The sequence below is a fragment of the Gopherus flavomarginatus genome, chromosome 3, assembly GCF_025201925.1.
Source record: "Gopherus flavomarginatus isolate rGopFla2 chromosome 3, rGopFla2.mat.asm, whole genome shotgun sequence".
Classification (NCBI taxonomy): domain Eukaryota; kingdom Metazoa; phylum Chordata; order Testudines; family Testudinidae; genus Gopherus; species Gopherus flavomarginatus.
The window spans coordinates 51,941,149-51,959,249 of NC_066619.1; the positions used below are offsets into that span (position 1 = coordinate 51,941,149).

Here is an 18,101-nt window from a genome sequence, read left to right on the forward strand (position 1 = left end):
GTGAAATAGAAGCTTAAGTCTCAGTGACTTTGCAAGTTTCAAATTTTACCCAAATTTATTTGCTTGTTGCTTTCATTTGCCAAAATTTTATACAGAGGGAGATAACTTTTTTACAGCATCAATGACAGAGAAATTCACTTGATTAATCATGATAGAAAATGACACTTCACTGCAGCAAACTATACTAATAATTATTAAAAAATAGATACAAACTTTAAAAAAAATCAGTGCTGGAGGCAGAACCAGCAAGGCAACTGTTAAAGAGGTAGTTGAGTGGGGCTATGAGTGTGTGGAGGAAAACCTCCTATTTCGAATTCAATTTCAAGAAATTATTTCTCCAGGTACTCTTAAACTTCACTGTTTTGAAAACAGACACTATTGTGAGGACACAATAAATAGAGCCTAAAAATAAAATCCCATTTAAAAAAGATGTCTTTAGTTTTGCCTCTGAGTGGGTAGGATTTAAAGACCTGCTCTCTTGCCAGACTGCCTCAAAGGCCTGCACTCTTCTGCGCTCCAGGTAGCGTTCAGTGCATGTTGGAGAATTGCAAATTGTTCAGGTGGCCATAGATATTAAATTAGGTAGCTTAGACCTAGGGTCATCACTGTATTAGAGTAGATATAAATGTAGGTTGGTACAAGCTAAAGGAACAAGAAGGAAAATAATATCTCATTGCATTAGTGTTGGTGGTGATTAAAAAAAAAAAGTGATTAGAAATCATGTCCACCCCCTTTAAGAGTGATAGCAGATTGAACAAGAGTCCTATTTTTATATCGATAGCTTTACTTAAGCATGTTTCAATTGCAGACACCTGTAGAATGGCAGCTTGGTCCTCTGTTCATACCTTTTCTAATCATTATGTCTTGGCACCTGCAGCACAATCAGATGCTGCTGTAGGCAATGCAGTTCTCTCTTCTATATTGGACTGTTCTCCAACCCCTTCCCCCTTTTTTTAAAGGGGTACTGCTTGGGAGTCACTTGAAGTAGAGTACCCACAGGGACACTGCTCAAAGAAGGAGAGGTTACTCACCCTGTTCAGTAAATGGAGTTCTTTGAGATGTATGTCCCTGTGGGTGCTCTACTACCTGTACTCCTTCCCTTCTGCTTTGGAGTCTCTGTTGGTGGGATTTTGTGGTGGAGAAGGAACTGAGAGTGGTTCGCCCATGCAGCCCAACATAGCCTTAACATGGGCATGAGGATGTGTGAGGCCCATGCGTGGGGCTGAATGGGCACCAACACCAAAAATCTCATCAGTGGTGCAGGTTGCAGGTATGCCTGAAGTGAAGCCCCCACAGAGAGACACATTTTGGAGAACTCCAGTTGCTGGACAAGATGAGTAACCTCTCTCCATCTTTTAATATATGGGATCCATACAGAAAAAAAGGGCCCTCCTATCAGTCTGAAAAACATTCCATTCCTATTGCATATATTATATAGTACTGTAACATCTAGGAACTCCACTGAAGTATCCAGATCCCATTGTGTTGGGTGTGGTGCAGACGAATAAAGATGATGCTCCCTTCCGCCAGATAGGTGTCAGGCAGAAGTGAACAGGTGGACAGAAAACAGAAATATGTTGGGGGACAGTGGCCTCCCTCCTTTTGGGAGATACCTAATGAGCTGTAGGCTAGCTCAGTGTCCTCAGGTCTATCATGTAGGAACTCTCTGCCAGCTTCATTCTCCACGGTGCTCCTTCCTAGGAACTATGGGGTGAGATCTGTCCGTCTCCCAGGGATGGGTCCCACTGAAGTGGGCTTCTCCCTTTTTAAGGCTCCTTCTCCAAGACTGGTATGCCTTGCAGGTGTGGCAGGGCTGCCTAAACCTAAAACTGCTCTTTAACCCCTTCTTGCCTGGTGTAGGATTTGTACACAGTGGAATAACTCGTTGTGACACAACAGCCATTCCTGATGAACTAATCCTGATTTTGTGTGGATGCTCTTATTCCAGAATAAGGGTTGTTTATTCCAAATTACTGGTAGTTTAATTGTGGATTACGCTAATTCAGAATAAGGGATTCTTATTCCGAAATAAGAGCGCTGACAAATGTAGTTAGTCAGGAATAGTAATCTGCTTGAAATTCACACCTTACCTTATTCCACATTAAGTTTCATGTGTAGAGAAGCCCTTAGCCAGGAAAGTATCAGATCCTTCCCTCTTAACTGTGTTGACTGTGAGAGTTTGTACAATTCTGAGCTGTAAAAATTGGTTTCATCACTAAAATCAGAAGATATAGTTCTGAAAACATTGAGGAAACTGATCTGGTGAGTAGGAAGGTGCCTTTTTTTGGTAATCACTTTTGGGAGTATAACTTTAGTCATACAGAGTTTTATGGAGAGAAGGCAAGCTTTTAATTAAAAAGAAAAAGTTAAATTGTTTTAGAATCCTTCTTAGGTTAGATGCTGTAACTGATGCCTTCATTTACTATCCCCCTGGCTTCTTAGCAATAAAAAGAGAGGAAAGAGGAAAAAACCAGTGAGTTGAAGTCTGAGCCTTCTTTAGTTCATAAAAGGAGATTAAGAATTGGAAACTAATGAGCATTATTTTTTTCATTCCAGTTTACGAGATGACGGAATTCGAATAGAAAGGATAGAAAGCATTCATTTTGAATACAGCCATGCTTTCCAGCTGATTACTGATTTTTATGCAAGAGGAGTGCTTGATACCACAGGTACTTCATTCAGTAAATCTTTTAAATTTATAGTTCTGTTTAGTTGCTATATAGACAAATACAAGACTGGTGGCTAGTACAGTGGACCGCTAGGTCTGACTAATACAAATATTTAATAACTACCCTCTGAACTGGTACATAGTTGCAAAACAAATAAAGTAGCTGGAAAAAGGCAGAAATGTAAAGACTATGTAGTACTGTAGATATTTCTGAGAAGTTACCTCTATTATATCTCTGACCAAATTGGAGAAGAATGAGAGTAGATGTGGAATTTCACAAATTTCAAGAATGATGATGTGATCTGGAGAAGTGAGCAGTAGGCAGTAATAAAGAATTCTTAATATTTTTCCCCATCTGAAGATACTTACTTTGAAAACTTAATTTCGCACATTGTGTAAAAAGTGAAGAAAATTTGGCAAAAACCTATGAAAATGTTTCTTAATTAACACTCTGCTAATAAGAAACAGTTTAAAAAGCACACTTATGCTTGTTTCAGTTTCACTGCAGTAAAGTCTGGTAAAAGTTCCTTTTTATGTTGAGGTGTATTTTATTGCAAAATTTGATACTGTTGGTATTGGGGTGAAGTTAGAGTAGAAAGTAATAGGTAAAAGCAAAATTCTACTTTCATAAAGCAACTTTACAAAACAGGTCCTCGTCTGCATGGGCAATCATGTGCACCCATGCAGAACCAGTGCCACCTTCATGTATCAGTTTGCAGGATCAAGGCCTTAGTCTGTAAATTTATTAATCATCTGGACTGATAATCAGCAATTTTTAAGGGAGACTGGGGGCAACTGAGTGCAAAGTCCAGTATTTTATATCCCTATTTGCATTAGAACAACACAGAAATTCACTGTGCTGTCCCAGTTTGTAGATGTTATTTTGAAAGTTGATTTTTGTTGTTTTATAAACAATATTTTTAACATTTCCACAATAAAATCTTCTATTTCTACTTGACTGAATTGAAAAATAGATAAGCGTGTCTCAATTTTTAGTGACAATCATTTAACAAAGGAAATCATATTTTTGCAGATTCTCAACAACTGTCTATAATCCTAAACTTGGATAAGCCTGTGATTTGCTCTTTGGCAGCAGTAATTATGTACCTCAAAGAATTTAATTTGGAAAAGATACTTTACAACCCGAGGTAAGTTATTTTATATAAATCTCAGAGAGTCAAAATAATGATAAAAATGTGCCCTCTGTAAGGCCACACTTGAATCGCAGGATGATCTTCAAATTATTGTGGCTGAGTTGCAGACAAGACATGGAAAATTGCGGAAAAGTAATGATGGACCTTTATTAATAGCAGTAATTTGGAAAAGCCAGAGTAGACCTATTAGTTTAAGAAAAACACTCAAGTATTATGTTGTGCTTGCTAATTTTTTTGATAGACATTTTGCTGCAACTATATGATGTTAATTAAAAAAAAGTACAATGTTAAAATTCAGAAGACTAAAAGTCTTAACACAATTACTGTAGAAATCCAGTCCAGTCACTTTAGCCTTTTACATTTTACAGGCATTGAATGTTAGTGCAGTACTAATTGCATACTCAAACTGTATACAAAATTCTGAATTGTGCAAAGTAAGCTAATTAAAATCAGAATTGTGGATGAAGCCTAATATTGTAGGATCTACAATGAATGAATGAAGTAGGGCCTTAACCATCTGCCATTTTGTAAATTCTAACTGGCAGCTTCTCTTCCACAAAGTTAATGCACGTGATCTTTGTAAACATCATGTTCTACAGTTGAATTCCTAATTAACACTAACAAAATGTCAAGTGATATTCAATAAAAATCATTAGAAATAGGAAAGAATATACTTGTAGTCAGTAATAATATTTAAATTGGCTTGTACTACAGCCAAATGTAATTAAAAACAAACAAGCTGCAGAAACTGATACTGTCAGAGGAAATGAAAAAGTTTGTTAATAAAGCCCAGACATCTTATCTCAACTTTTACTTCTGTTTTGTTTTGTGGACAAAAGTCTGCTGCTGCATTTTACAGATTTTTTTTTTATGACGATGAGCCTCACCAATATTTTATTTTCCTGTGAAAATATTTCACGCACTTTCTCTTTAGCTTTCTCATGTGTATTTAATGTATCCAAATGTTCATGAGCTTTTTGAGTCTGTGAATCTGGTCACTTACTTAAAAATTTAAAACACATTGACAAATCCAGGGAGTTTAGTGGGTTGATACCGTATTGGTGAGTAAACTACCATGTAATAAGTTTATGGGAATGATATTAAATGCATAGGGACTAACTTCCCCTTTAGTTGGGGGATGCTCAACCTCCGCCCCAGGTTCCACCCTCATTTCACCTTTTTCCCCCAAGTCCCCACCCCTGCCCTGCCTCTTCCCTGGAGTGTGCCCCATCCCCGCTGCTCCCCCTTCCTCCTGGAGCTTCCTGCACGCCACAAAATAGCTTTATTCTCTTACAGAAATCTAGTTTCACTATCTCACTGTCTTGTAAAAGTAATATGGGCAGGTGGACAGCAATAGTGGGCGTGAGAATAAACCAAAACACACGCAATACTTTAGGTTTAGTTGGTAGCTTTCACAGCTGACAAATGTCCTTTTCACTATTGCAGACCTTGTTTTGGAAAACTTAGAATTTTTATGCATTACAGAGAATTTTTAAAATCTGAATTTTAGAAGAGATCATATTTGGGCTTGTCAGTCTCTAACGTTTTTCTAATATTGGGTTGATTCTAAACTGCTTATGCTTATAAAATATACGTAGTGTGGAATAACATATTTGGATTTAGTTTGCTCCTACCAAGCCCCCCATTTTCCTCCATCCAAAAAATATACAAAATATTAATAACAGAACACTCAGCAAGCCTTGTAGATCTGATAAGAAAAAAAGTGTCTTGTATCTCCCCAACTCTAAATATCATCTCCCATACCAACATGCCATATCCCTCAAGCAGCATCTTAGTCACAGCACTCCAGTCTATCCCACAAATCAGACTTACCTGAAAAAAGCCTGTTGAACAGATAGGTCCATCTTGTTGTGTGCAGAAGATCACCAAATATGAGTTCTCATAAACAAAGGAGCAGAGTGAGTTCTAAAGTCAAGGACCTGTCATTCTTGAAAGTATTGTATTGCCATGGATGGTGTTGGCTCAAGTGCCTTGGATGATTTCCACGGCTGCAATAACACACAAAAAGGCAGATGTTCTCTCAGGTAGTGTGGACCCAAACCTATTAGGACTTGAAACACCTTAAATTTCACCTGGAAATCATTCAGTAGTACAGGTGCAATGTTCTCTCAGTGTTAGACCTTGCTTAATAAGTGGACTGCCACATTCTGCACTAGCTGCAAGTTCCAAATTGAGTATAATTACAGAATGGGAAGGAAAAGGATTAATGTAATAGGTGATTCTTGACATAACAGGCCTGACCTGAATGTATGAACAAAGAAAGCACCTGAATGGAAAGTTTAAAGATTTCCTGATATCCTAGAGTTACACTACAAAGAAAATGCGTAATGTTGAGGTAACTGGTGATATTGAGCTAAGAAACTTGTCTTCTGTTGTACTTTGTTGAAAGAAGTGATGTCAGTAACCTATACTCCCTTTATTATCAGATACAGGGACTCCCTTTCAGTAGCTACTTGTTTCCCAGGGCTCTGATCATTGTTAGTAACATGTTACATATAGAAATATTGGGCCAACTACAACTTCAGTCATATTAAAAATAAACATTAAAGATGTCAGTAAAATAATCCATAAGGTTAATTTCAGGAAGGGGAATGCATTTTATGCAGCAGATATCAGATTAAGTTATTTTCTGCAATTCTACAGGAAGCACATAAAATAAATGCTTCTGCCACACTGACAGGCAACTTAAAATTGATGAGAGAATTTAGGTCAATGAGCATGTACTGACGAATCAGTAAGCATGATGTATGCTGTGAGATACAACTTTCAGTCTGAGAAGTTTATAGATCTAATAGGAGCAGGCTTAGACAAAGGAAACATTCCCTTGAGTTATGAAGAGTGTCTGCAAACTGCTAAACATCAGTTTTGACTGCTTAGAGAATCATGGAATTAGTTTTCAGGATAGTTTTTTCCCACATAAGTAATGAGGTGATTCTCTTGTGTGAAGTACTCCAGATTTTTTATTACTCTTCAGGAGAGGCTTTTAAATACAACAGTGAATAAGGAAACCTCTCTATTACTGAGGCATATTCTAATTATAATATTGTAAGACTAGATGACCCTTTATTTCTCTGTGATTTCTATCAAAAGGGTGAATAACATCTAGCAGGAGATTTTCTGAGGCACAAAGGGCAGTTAGGCACAGAATTTTAATTGAAAATCAGTGGGAGTTGGGTGCCTAATTCCCATTGGCGCATTTGAAAAACCTCTTTAGTGCTTTCAACAGTCAAAGATCATGCTGGTTGTAATCTTTGTATTGGTTAGCTTTTAGAGCACTGTATCATAGAGTTTGGTGTTAGTTATTTGAAAGGAATTCATCAACTTCCAGAAAAATGTCCAAGTTGAGTAATTTAGAGAGTACCGTGGGGACCAGTGGGCAGTAAATGATGCAACTTTCAGGATCTGCAGTCAGAAATATTTCATGTGTATGCATTGTGGATACTATCTCAAAATAGTTTACTTTCATAAACTAAAGAAGAGTTTTAAGGAGGAAAACTTCAGAATAACTGAAGAAGAATTTTATGCACATATGGTGAAATTCACCCCTTCTGCAGAAGGCCAGTACAAAGTGTATGCATGCCTTAAAGTACCACTTAAGCTCTTAGAATAGGGTTTACATGGGGTATGCACTGTATGCTGCACACCTTCTGTATGTACAGAGAGGGTGAATTTCATTATTAGTTACTCAGCAAGATCTGCATTGTGCTCCCTTTTCCCTTATATCTTTCCTCTTTTCCATTTTGTAGAGAGCATTACACTTATGCTAAATGACTGTAGCTGCCAGAAAGCAATACACAAAGTAGTCATTTTTTTTAGCCCCTTTTAGGACTAACTTTGTCGTCCCTTCTCCTTTTTCTTATAATTCTCAGCCTAGAACCTTTGTTCATCTGTTCTATCCAGTCTGCCTGTCCGAAGTGGTGTGTTCGGGCAAACAGAAGAATGAAGAAAGTAAATGAAAGAGAATAAGAGATTAGTGGAGTGAAGATGAGGGACAGAAAGTGCTTGCTCTTATATGGGAGAAGTTGTCTAGGCAGCGTAATCATTTAGCCTGTTTGGATATTACCATATTACTAGAGTGACGGGGTGGGTTAGATACCATGTTGGTAGTGCTCACAAGTAGATAGAATCCCTGAAGGAGAAACCAGTCAATAGCCAAGACTGATGGTGGGATGTTCTCCTTCAGTTGTGTCTTTTATTCCTAGGGTGCTATTACAACATCTGCCCTAGTGTGATCTGCGCCTATCTCTGAGCTCCATTTCCCCCACTTCCCCATGTTCTGACTGTACTTATTAGCCTTCCCTCTTTGCTTTCCTGATTTAACTACAGAGTTACTGTCTTATAGCAAATATCAGAGGAGTAGCCGTGTTAGTCTGGATCTGTAAAAAGCAACAAAGAGTCCTGTGGCTCCTTCTAGACTAACAGATGTATTGGAACATAAATACCCACTTCGTGAGTGAATACCCACTTCATCAGAGTGGGTATTCACCCATGAAAGCTCATGCTCCAATACATCTGTTAGTCTAGAAGGTGCCACAGGACTCTTTGTTGCTGTCTTATAGCAGTAAAGGCAATTGGATCATCCTCCCTCTTTCACTTCGAGAACCCTGTACTAATTCAGGATAAGTCAGAGCGCGGTTATCCTGTTCCCTTCAGTTCTACACAGCCCTGATTCTCAAAGCTTCAGGGCCTGGCTGTCGGACTTACCCTTATATTCTGGGAATCCCTGGACTCCTGTACCTAGTCCCCATCCACATCAGAGTTGCTAGCCTTATGCCACTCTTCACTGGTGAGCTCAAGAGTCAGGTTGATTAAACACAAAACTGCCCCTGGAATTTGGGTCCCACATTACTCAAGCTTAGATCAGTACATGTCCTTATCATACCTGTAATGTGATGTTTCTGAGAAGTAAGCATGGCATGGGGCTTATGTGATGCTCTCTCAGGGAGTGCAGAACTATAGGACACTGTTATCTCTGTCTCAGGAAGAGAGAGCTTGCTTCCTACCACACCAGTCTATCCACCTCACCAGCAAACTCCTCGAGACACTGTGAGTCTTAACCTTGTCTTGCAGGCAACATTCAGTGAACACCTGTGACATTTTCTGGGATATAATCTGGATTGTTGAATAGCTATATCCCCTTAATTTGCTGTGCTATGCTATGTAGCCACAAAGGACCTGCTTAGTTTCTCCATACCAGTATCACCAGCAGTAGAAGGCCCATGGATGGTACCAGTGCCTCCTGCTCATGCCTCACTATGTCAAGATCCTGTGGTACTGCTACCCAAGCTTATGCAAAAGCCTGCACTCTCGAGAGGAAAACCTCCAGTGATTTTTCTGGTACTACTATCCTCTCACCAGACCCATCTGGATTTGCCACTCCATTGTCAGAAGTATCCCACTCTTCTTCTTTGGTGTTGGAGGTGAGGTCATCTGTATCCCATCCAGGATGGGGAACGTAACCTCTCATCAGAGACTTTGGGACCATGCACCATGCAGCAACCTCCCTCTAAAGATCAATGGTCCAAGCAAAGATGGGTTCCAGGTGCATATCACTGGCTGTTCTGGATGCCATAGGGGCATTCTCCCTCCAGCTAGGACCCATTCCCCCCCCCCCTTTCGCCCCCTCCCCCCAGCTGTATTGCTTACTGTCATAGAGAGCACACCAAAAACATTGGCACTGAGTGCATCATTCACTGGTACTGAGCAGCTAGAAGTCACCCAGGCAGCTTCTTCACTGCAAGTCAAATATCAGCCACCACCCTGGATGCGTGCTGTTTCCTATACCTCATCACCAGATGAGGCTATTGAGCCAACAACTGACTCGCCACCAGAGGACCACAGGGTCTTATGAGAAGGGTGGCTTCTGTACTTGACACTGAGACTGAATAGGTGAATTAAAGTGCTCACAAGTTGGTAGATATTCTGGTATTGGCAACCCCAGTCAGTGTAGCTCTTCTGATTTTATGGAGCCAGTTAAGGCTCTTTGGTAGACACCCACCTTCTTACCTTCCATCGCAAAACGAACCGAGAGGAGATACTTCGTCCCCTTGCAGGGGTTTGAACATTTCTGCTCCCACTTCCACCCACTCGAGTTCTCTTGTGGTGGCAGCTGCCATTGAGTGGGACAAAGGACAACATGCCGGACAAAGAGGCACAAATGTTATTCCTCAGAAAGTCTGCAACTCAGAAATGCAAACCAACAGGAACTCCTGAGTCGTTGTGACTTCACTCTCTTGGGGGAATGTTCTAAAATTTCAAGACCAGTTACCAGAGAGATGTAGATAGGAGTTCACAGTCATGGTGGTAGATAGTAAGTTGGTCAGTAGGACCACTCTCCAGAACAGTTTGGACAATGCAGATTCAGCTGCTTGAACCATGGCATCAGCTGTTACTATGCGAAGGTGTTCGTGGTTGTTATCATCTGTGCAATCCCTTGAGTCCAACAGACTATCCAGGACTTTGCTTTCAGAGGTCCCTAATTGTTTTCAGAGAAAAGGGACAACAGGCTTCATAACCTTTAAGAAAAATACTATTTCTTTTGTTTTTCTTTTTTACAGTGCAAATATTTGTAACAAAAAATAATATAAAGTGAGCACTGTACACTTTGTATTCTGTGTTGTAATAGAAATCAGTGTATTTGAAAATGTAGAAAAACATTCAAAAATTTATTATTGGTATTCTTTTGTTGTTTAACAGTGTGATTAAAACTGTGTGGAAGTAGAGAAAGAACTGATAGGGATTTGTAGGAGATTTTAATGCATAATAGTTTTTGTTAGCAAAAGTTAGGTTAACTGTAACCCTAATAACGCAAAATTTGTAGAAGCAAGGATTGTGTGAGGCAAGTGGAAAAAAAACTGTGTAAAAAGTTTTTACCTTGTTTAGATAATGTGTAGATAATATGAAGTGTAGGCTGGAGTCTTTTAAGTGAGAAAAACAAAATATTAGGATGACCTATATATAAACAAAATGCAGCTGTTGCTTATTATTGTTTGTAACGAGTATAAATTCTTGCTGTAATTGTTTACTTGTTGAGAGACCTGTCGACGATATTTATGTGCAGTTATGTTATTAGTATGGTTTATTTGATATGCTTTCCATTTTTACTTGATTTTGCACCACACAGCCAATGTTTGATTTAACATGTTTGTGTTTCACTGATGTCGTCTCTTTCTGCACTTGCAGTATGACGTCTGAAATGTTTTTTTTCCCAGTAACTTTAAGCAGTTATCAAGTGAAGCTGAATACATGACAATTAATGGGACAACACTGAAAAATCTGGAAATCTTACAGAATCAGGTGAGGAAAATGTAATACTTTATTGATAGTCTGACATTTTCAAAGCTGTCTATAGAATTTAAATACACTACTCTTAATGGAAGTTGTGCATCTAAATCCCTTATGCCCATTTGAAATTCTCACCCAGAAACTTTAAATGCCTTTAAATAGAAACAGAGTGTAAAGGGAGAAAATTTTCAGAGCCACAAATGGCAGGCCTCAACTTCTGTTGATTTTCAATGGGAGTTAAGGATCCCACTGCTACAGGTGCTGTTGAAAACCTCCTCCTGAGTCTGGAAGCTCTTGAGCAACTTCAGTCCAGTCATTTTAATGTGGTATTTTTTTTTTGCACTGCCTCCATATCACTGGCTCATGCTTACAAACCTCATTTAATTTGTAGAATTCATCTCTATCATTTTATGAGGCTGTCTTGTGAGAAAGCATGCTTGCTGAAAGATGGAAAAATCATCTTAGATATCTTCTAACTCACTGTTGAAGATATTTTACATAACGCTTTTGCATACAAGTGAAAATAGAGGCTCTTGTTTAATTTTAGTATTTGTAAAACTAAACGAAATGCATTTTATTTAATACTTGGATTGGTGCAATTATTCAATTAATAAAAAACAATCTTGCTACTTTTACCATAGACTGATTTGAAAATAAAAGGCAGCCTATTGTGGGTCTTGGATCATACCAAAACTTCCTTTGGACGTCGGAAACTAAAGAAATGGGTGACACAACCTCTTATGAAATCCAGGTAAAGGAACTCTTTATCTTAGAATTAGCCTGTGCTTTATGAATCATAATGCTTGCTGAGCACAGCTTTATTTTTTCATAAGATCTGAGGTCCATAGAAAACAAAGGGCAGGTAATTAAGTGGTAAAAGTGTGATCTTCATGTTATGTTAAATTGTGAACATTGTAAATCTGTCAATTTCTATTTGCCACAGCACACATAAGAAGGTTCTAATAACAATAGACATTTAGAAATTGTCATACAGAATCAGATTAGTGGTCCATCTAGACCACTATCTTTTTCTCTGACAGTGGCCAATACCAGACGCTTCAAAGAATAAACTGCTCATAGGAAAAGTTTCTTCCTAAGCCTGCCACTCTGTACTTGGCCTGTGCCTTGAAATGTAAAGGTTTATATCCCTAATTTATTTTATTCTATTTAATATAACTGTGGATATTTTTATGTCATGTTTCTAAATCATGTGTTGTATAGAAAAGTATTTCCTTTTATCAGTTTTAAATTTGTTTCTTTTAATTTAATTGAACATTTCCTTGTTCTTGTAGTATTTGACCGAGTAAATAGGAACACCTGATTTAACTTCTCTGAAAATACATTTTTTGTAATATCTCTAGCGTATTCCCTGTTGTTCCTCTCCTCTTTGAACTGAACTGTCTTGGTCTTTCTAATATCCCTTCACAGATCTTGTGTGGGGCCTCTGTAGCAATGCTGGAATACAAATAAATGCTAATAATGAAGTATTTCCATGCCTTCATCTGTTTTCATTGCCTGTCTTTGAACTTCCCCATTTCTTTTATATCTGTTGACACTAGGATGTTTGGAATTGAACCTAGTATTCCAGCTGAGGACCTACCATTGATATAGCGTCACTCTTTTCTGTCCCATTCTTTATACAACCTAACATTTTGCCTGCTTTTCTGACTGCAGCTGAAAATTGAAGAGTAGTCTTCACTGATCTGTTTTGACTGGGCTAACCTAAATAACTTTATTTTATCTGGAAGATTACCCTCCGTTTGTCTCCCTTTACAGGTTTTAGAATGGAAGCTTGAGGTATCCCATTGTTATCTTTTTGCTAATTGACCATTATTCCTACGGTATTCTTTGTTTTCTGTCTCAGCCAATTTCTAGTCCATTATAGTATTTTACCTCTTAAATCACGACTGCTTAGTTTCCTTGTTAGTCTGTAGTATGTGATTTTTGTCAGGGGCTTTTAAAAATAAAAAAAAAATTACTTCATCCAGTTCTCCACTATTTTGTTGGCATACTCAAAAAACATAATATACTAGTGAGCTGCTTTTTCCTTTACAGAAGCCATGCTGGTTATCATATATTCCTTATAGGTATTGTATAACTTTTTTTTAGTTCAACCAGTTTTTCTGATACTAACGTAAGGCTCTCACTGGCCTATAATTCCCAAGGTCACCTTGAATGCTTTTTTACAAAAGTAGATATAATATTTAGTATGCCGCAGAGGTCCAGTGTAGCATCTGATTTTAATAAGCTATATATTATATGCCTGATCTTTTCTGATTAGAAAGGGTGGATGGAACTTCTAGACCTCACCTGGTGTAAAAATGAATCATGGCATAAGACCATATTAATATTATATATCGGTCATAGTATATTTTATTAAATTAGTTTTAAAATAGTTACTTAATTTCTTTTGTGGCACTTCAGGAGCCCCACATCCTGTTGGAAATTGCTTGGGTGGTTGTCAGCAGAGGGTGCCAGAGCAAAGGCACTGGCTCCACAACCGCTGCAGGCCTAAGAATTAAAGAGGGAAAAGGAAGAAACACATCTGTCTGTTCTTCTTCACAATGGTTTTATAGTGGTGGGACTAGTACGAAAAGCAGGGGTATGCAGCTTCTTGGAAGTTTAAAGACCTGAAACAACCTAAGTTCTCTCCTGCACTCCAGCAAAACCAATTTTAGTAGACTGCAGTCCTAGTCTCCACACTCCTTCCTGGTGCTCTTTGATTTGACATGGGAAAAGAATTGGCACTGAGAGTCTTTCCCTCCCCAGCCCATGTCTCTGTGTGGAGGGAAGTCCTGTGGTCAAACCAGTAGATCACATTTCTCTTTTCAAGTGGAGTCACAGAAGAATTTTTTTTTTTTTGTTTCTCCATTTCTGACTGGGTTTCTTAATTCCATTCCATTTTGTACTATTATTTACAATGACATGCACACAGGTGCATGCAAAGAAATTATAACTGGAACTCTCTTGTTTGGAATATATGTTGTAATACAGTGGAACAAAAACAAACTTTAAAAACTCAAAAGTTTCCACAAAATGGAATTGTCATCCTCCCAATAGCTCTATTGAGAAGTCAAATGTAAGGTCATTTTGAAATGTGGTTGGCATATTTTGTGCAGAGATCTATTATATTGTATATGGTGAATATATTATTATAGTGGTTGTATAATTTAAGTGTATAAAAGCACTTAGAGCTGTGAATAGGTGCTTAAACTAGAAATTAAGATAAATATACCATACCAAGTGATTTTTAGTTCAATATGATTATTTTATGGGGTACTATAGAATCTCTGGCCCATACGTGTGAGTAGCATTGCATTCAGTGGTTGTTTGATTCTGGAAGAATTGAAGGGGTTCTAGATTTCAAGAGTATGTACATGTTAAAGTGATCCAGAAATATGGTAAGAAGAAAGATAATGTCTTTGGTATGAAAATGGAGGGTGAATTGAAAGATGCTTGTTTCAGGCCCATACCATAAATGTGAGTGATGGTTAGGAAAGTATAGAAACAGAATTCTTAGGCAAAAGTGAAAGAGGATGATGGATTAATAAATAGATCTGGCGTGGTGTGTAAATGAAGAGTGGGCAAGTTATAGGCATGATTGATGTTGGAAACATAACTAAAATATATTCTTTTTATTTATCTAAGGGTTTTGTGCTAGTGCCCATTACCATAGCACCTGAGTTAATAGATTGGCATAGGTGAGTCCCTAGTGAGCTTTGTGGAGTCTTTGGCTCTTCTATCTGCCTAAGTTGTAGGAAGCTTGGGTAGGGTTTTCCTGAGGAAGTGCTGGTGTTTGTTGTAAATACCATTCTGCTTATGGTAGGAAAGATCCATCAAAGAGGATCGTTGTGTAGCATGACCCCAGGATGTCCAGGCTCTCTGGGTTAGTCTAGTAAGTTTGTTCCATGGCTGGATCTGATTGAGAATGCACTATGTTTGGCTGTAATGTGCTGCGTTCTGGGTTTTGAGATTTGCAAATAGACGGAGATGCAGTCTTTAACGTAGCCAGAATTAATATAAGAATCAAGTCCTCAAACTGGAAGCAGAAGTGGACTGTGAGCTAGGACAGGAACCAACCACACAGGGAGTTTTCATAGTGCCCCAAGCCACTATATTTTTTCTTTATATTTAGTTAATTTTTTCCTGTGGTTAGTTGTAAGGTTTACAAGTTTGATAGGGTATGTTGGCATAAGTGGATGAAAATTGTAGAGTATAAATTACTGTGATGTCTGAATGTGGCATTCACAAGGGTTTTGTCATTACAGTCTCAATTGAAAGTACTGCCTGGATATTTTGGAATTAATGAGATCTATGCCTGAATACTGTTGGTACTACTGACTAGACTGGAGGGAGAAATACTAGTGTCCTGATAGCACTAATGCCCTGACTTTTGAAGAATAGCAAAATCAGCAGTATACACAAGTCTTCGTCAAACACTGATGCATAGAACAAATTTGAAGCTGGTAAAGCAAGATTGCTTTTATTTGAAGAGACATACTATAGAAATGGAAAGAACAATTTTCCCTGGAAGAAAAACCTTGTAGTTTTCAAAGTTACCTAACTCAAAAACTGATTGATTGAATTTAGATTCTTCTCACCCAAAAATTATAGTGTGGCCTAATATACTAAAACTGAGAAGTTTCAAACTAAACGTATTGAGTGAGTAGAGAGGAGGATAAAGTGGGAATCCAAATTTAGAGTTAGAATGGAAATATTTTTTCAAGCTTAACTGCGTCATTGCTCCCTTGACTCCACAGTAAAGACAGCTGGGCAGCAGAACAAATTATTTGAGGGACTTTGTTCATAGCTCATTAGATACCCATTTCAATACTAGAGTCTCATTTTACAGGAATACTTTAGGAATAATACTGTCAATCATGCCATAAGATTTAATGGACTGAATTTTCCTCCTAATCAAAAAGATTCTGTGGCATCACTATCAATATTAAGTACGTAAGTGAAGATTATAACATATTTCTGAGATCTTAGTCTGTTGTTATGATGCAACCGTTTTCTCTACTAACATGAATTTATTCAGTTTGCTAGCTGTGTTTTTGGTATCATTGTACGCTGTTTCTAGCTTTATGTAAATGCAGTAATCATTCATTCATTGATTCATTCATGTAAGCTAACGTAGCTAACGATTCCCTTGTTTGGCACAAGTGGCAGAAATACATTTTATTTGTTTTTGAATATAACCAAATGTGCTTGATCATCCTTTGGATGTTTTGCACATTCTTTTAACAGATGTGGCAATAGAAATTCATAAGACTTGCATATTACTAGTAATCATTTTAGATCTATTCAAGAATACTGTGTTTTCAAATGGCAGCAAGTTTTAGTTTTTTAGGGTAAAAGTATGTTTTAAAAAAGTGTAATTGTAAAATTGAGAGATGTATTAGATTGTCTTTCTGTGTAGAAAGAACAAGTGAACAGAACTAGAAAGGACTAGATTAATTCGTTATTAGATTATACTGTAATTTCACTGAAGTTCCATAGTAACTAAGGTATGACCCCACCTTTGTTATACTACTTGATACCTGACATTGTCACTAATGCATATAATCTAAATGTTCACTAATAACATAAAGTAATTACAGCATAAATGCTATGTAATTCCTGGGTTCGAAAGACACTTGTATTAAGTACAAAACCAGAGAAAGGTAATAGTAATTCCCTTACATAGTTAAATACCTAGCTGTTTGAATTAGTGATAATTGCAGGTATCAAAAATCATAACCACATTGTAATTACACTGGAATTGCTGTGTAGCTAAAGTGTTAGTAGTCATTGTATTATTAATCTATTATTATTTGCTGTGCACTTAACATCGAAAAATGCTTTAGATGTTTGACTTCAAATTATGTCTTAAAATGAACCGAAAACTCCTTTTGTGAAAAAGAAATGTAACTTCACACAAGAATAAGAAAAGATTAAAGCAAACCAATTTTGTGCAAACCACAAACAGAAAAAAACACAGGACAATTGAACTAGTTTTCTTCCACTAAGACAATGTGTGTTTCTGGGAAACATTTTGTTCCTTATTTCCTTCTGAAACAGAAAGAGTAACATCCCACTATTTTTAACCCCACAAACTATTATGTAGTCTTATTCAGTAAGCTATGTTCTGAAGAAACTATCAAGAAAAAGTCAGAAAGAGGGTAAGCTGAAAAAGGTATAAATTAACTAGTCAAAGAAATTGTAAAGTAAAGCCACTAACAAATTAAGATATGGAAAGTCTTTGTGTATGTAAAACTAGAGATTCAAAGTGAGGAAACAATTTCTCCTACAATCAAACTAAGTCTGAGGACAGTCAAATCAAAAATACATTGTTTGTCCTATTTGGTGCTCCTTTATGATGTATTTAAAAAGGCTTTAAAGACCCCATTCTTTACTAGCTTTCCCCAAAAGGGAATTAAAATTACCAGGTCCTGACTTCGCTCTTTTTGTTGGAGGACTTTTGCCAGTTACAGATCAAGATCAAAACTTAAATTGTACCTCTCCCAATACCCCATTTTAAGGAAAAGGGATATTGAATATTAGATTTTTTGATTATTTCACCAGGAAGAGGGAAGGTAAGACCTGTTACTTATGTAAAAAACAGAAACCTTTAGGCCATCTTTGTCATGGACTGGGATGTTGGCAGCTAAGCCTAATGTTTGAAACAATGGGGATTGATAGAGCCATGCCTAGTGGTCAGAGCAAAGGCAGTCAGAGCTGGAGTCAGAACCAGGAGGAGGGGCTGGAACAAGGTAGAGGCAAAGTAGGGGTACAACTGGGGACAAGGCAGACACAGGAGAGATCAAAGCTGTGGCCAAGTACCTGCTGGCCAGCTGCTACAGCCGTGCTTAAAAGGAGTCATGGCAATACCCCTCTGCCGATCAGGCAATCTGGTCAATTAGGGGTTTCAGCTGCAGCTAGTTAGCCGATCCCAGGCCCAGCTGCAGACCTTTAGTCCAGAGAATCTTAAT

At 37.8% G+C, this 18,101-nt stretch overlaps 2 protein-coding genes across 3 annotated transcripts in view; both read left to right on the top strand.

Annotated features, from left to right (window-relative positions):
• Nucleotides 1-18,101, top strand: part of FAM151B (family with sequence similarity 151 member B) — a 310,696-nt gene that overhangs the window by 215,650 nt on the left and 76,945 nt on the right. The gene's annotated exons all lie outside the window — the stretch shown is intronic.
• Nucleotides 1-18,101, top strand: part of MSH3 (mutS homolog 3) — a 187,274-nt gene that overhangs the window by 56,442 nt on the left and 112,731 nt on the right. Inside the window, exons 9-12 of the mRNA XM_050946154.1 lie at nucleotides 2,557-2,669; nucleotides 3,702-3,816; nucleotides 11,055-11,139; nucleotides 11,769-11,878. Of these exons, the coding sequence (XP_050802111.1) occupies nucleotides 2,557-2,669; nucleotides 3,702-3,816; nucleotides 11,055-11,139; nucleotides 11,769-11,878 (423 nt within the window). The remainder of the gene's footprint in view (nucleotides 1-2,556; nucleotides 2,670-3,701; nucleotides 3,817-11,054; nucleotides 11,140-11,768; nucleotides 11,879-18,101) is intronic.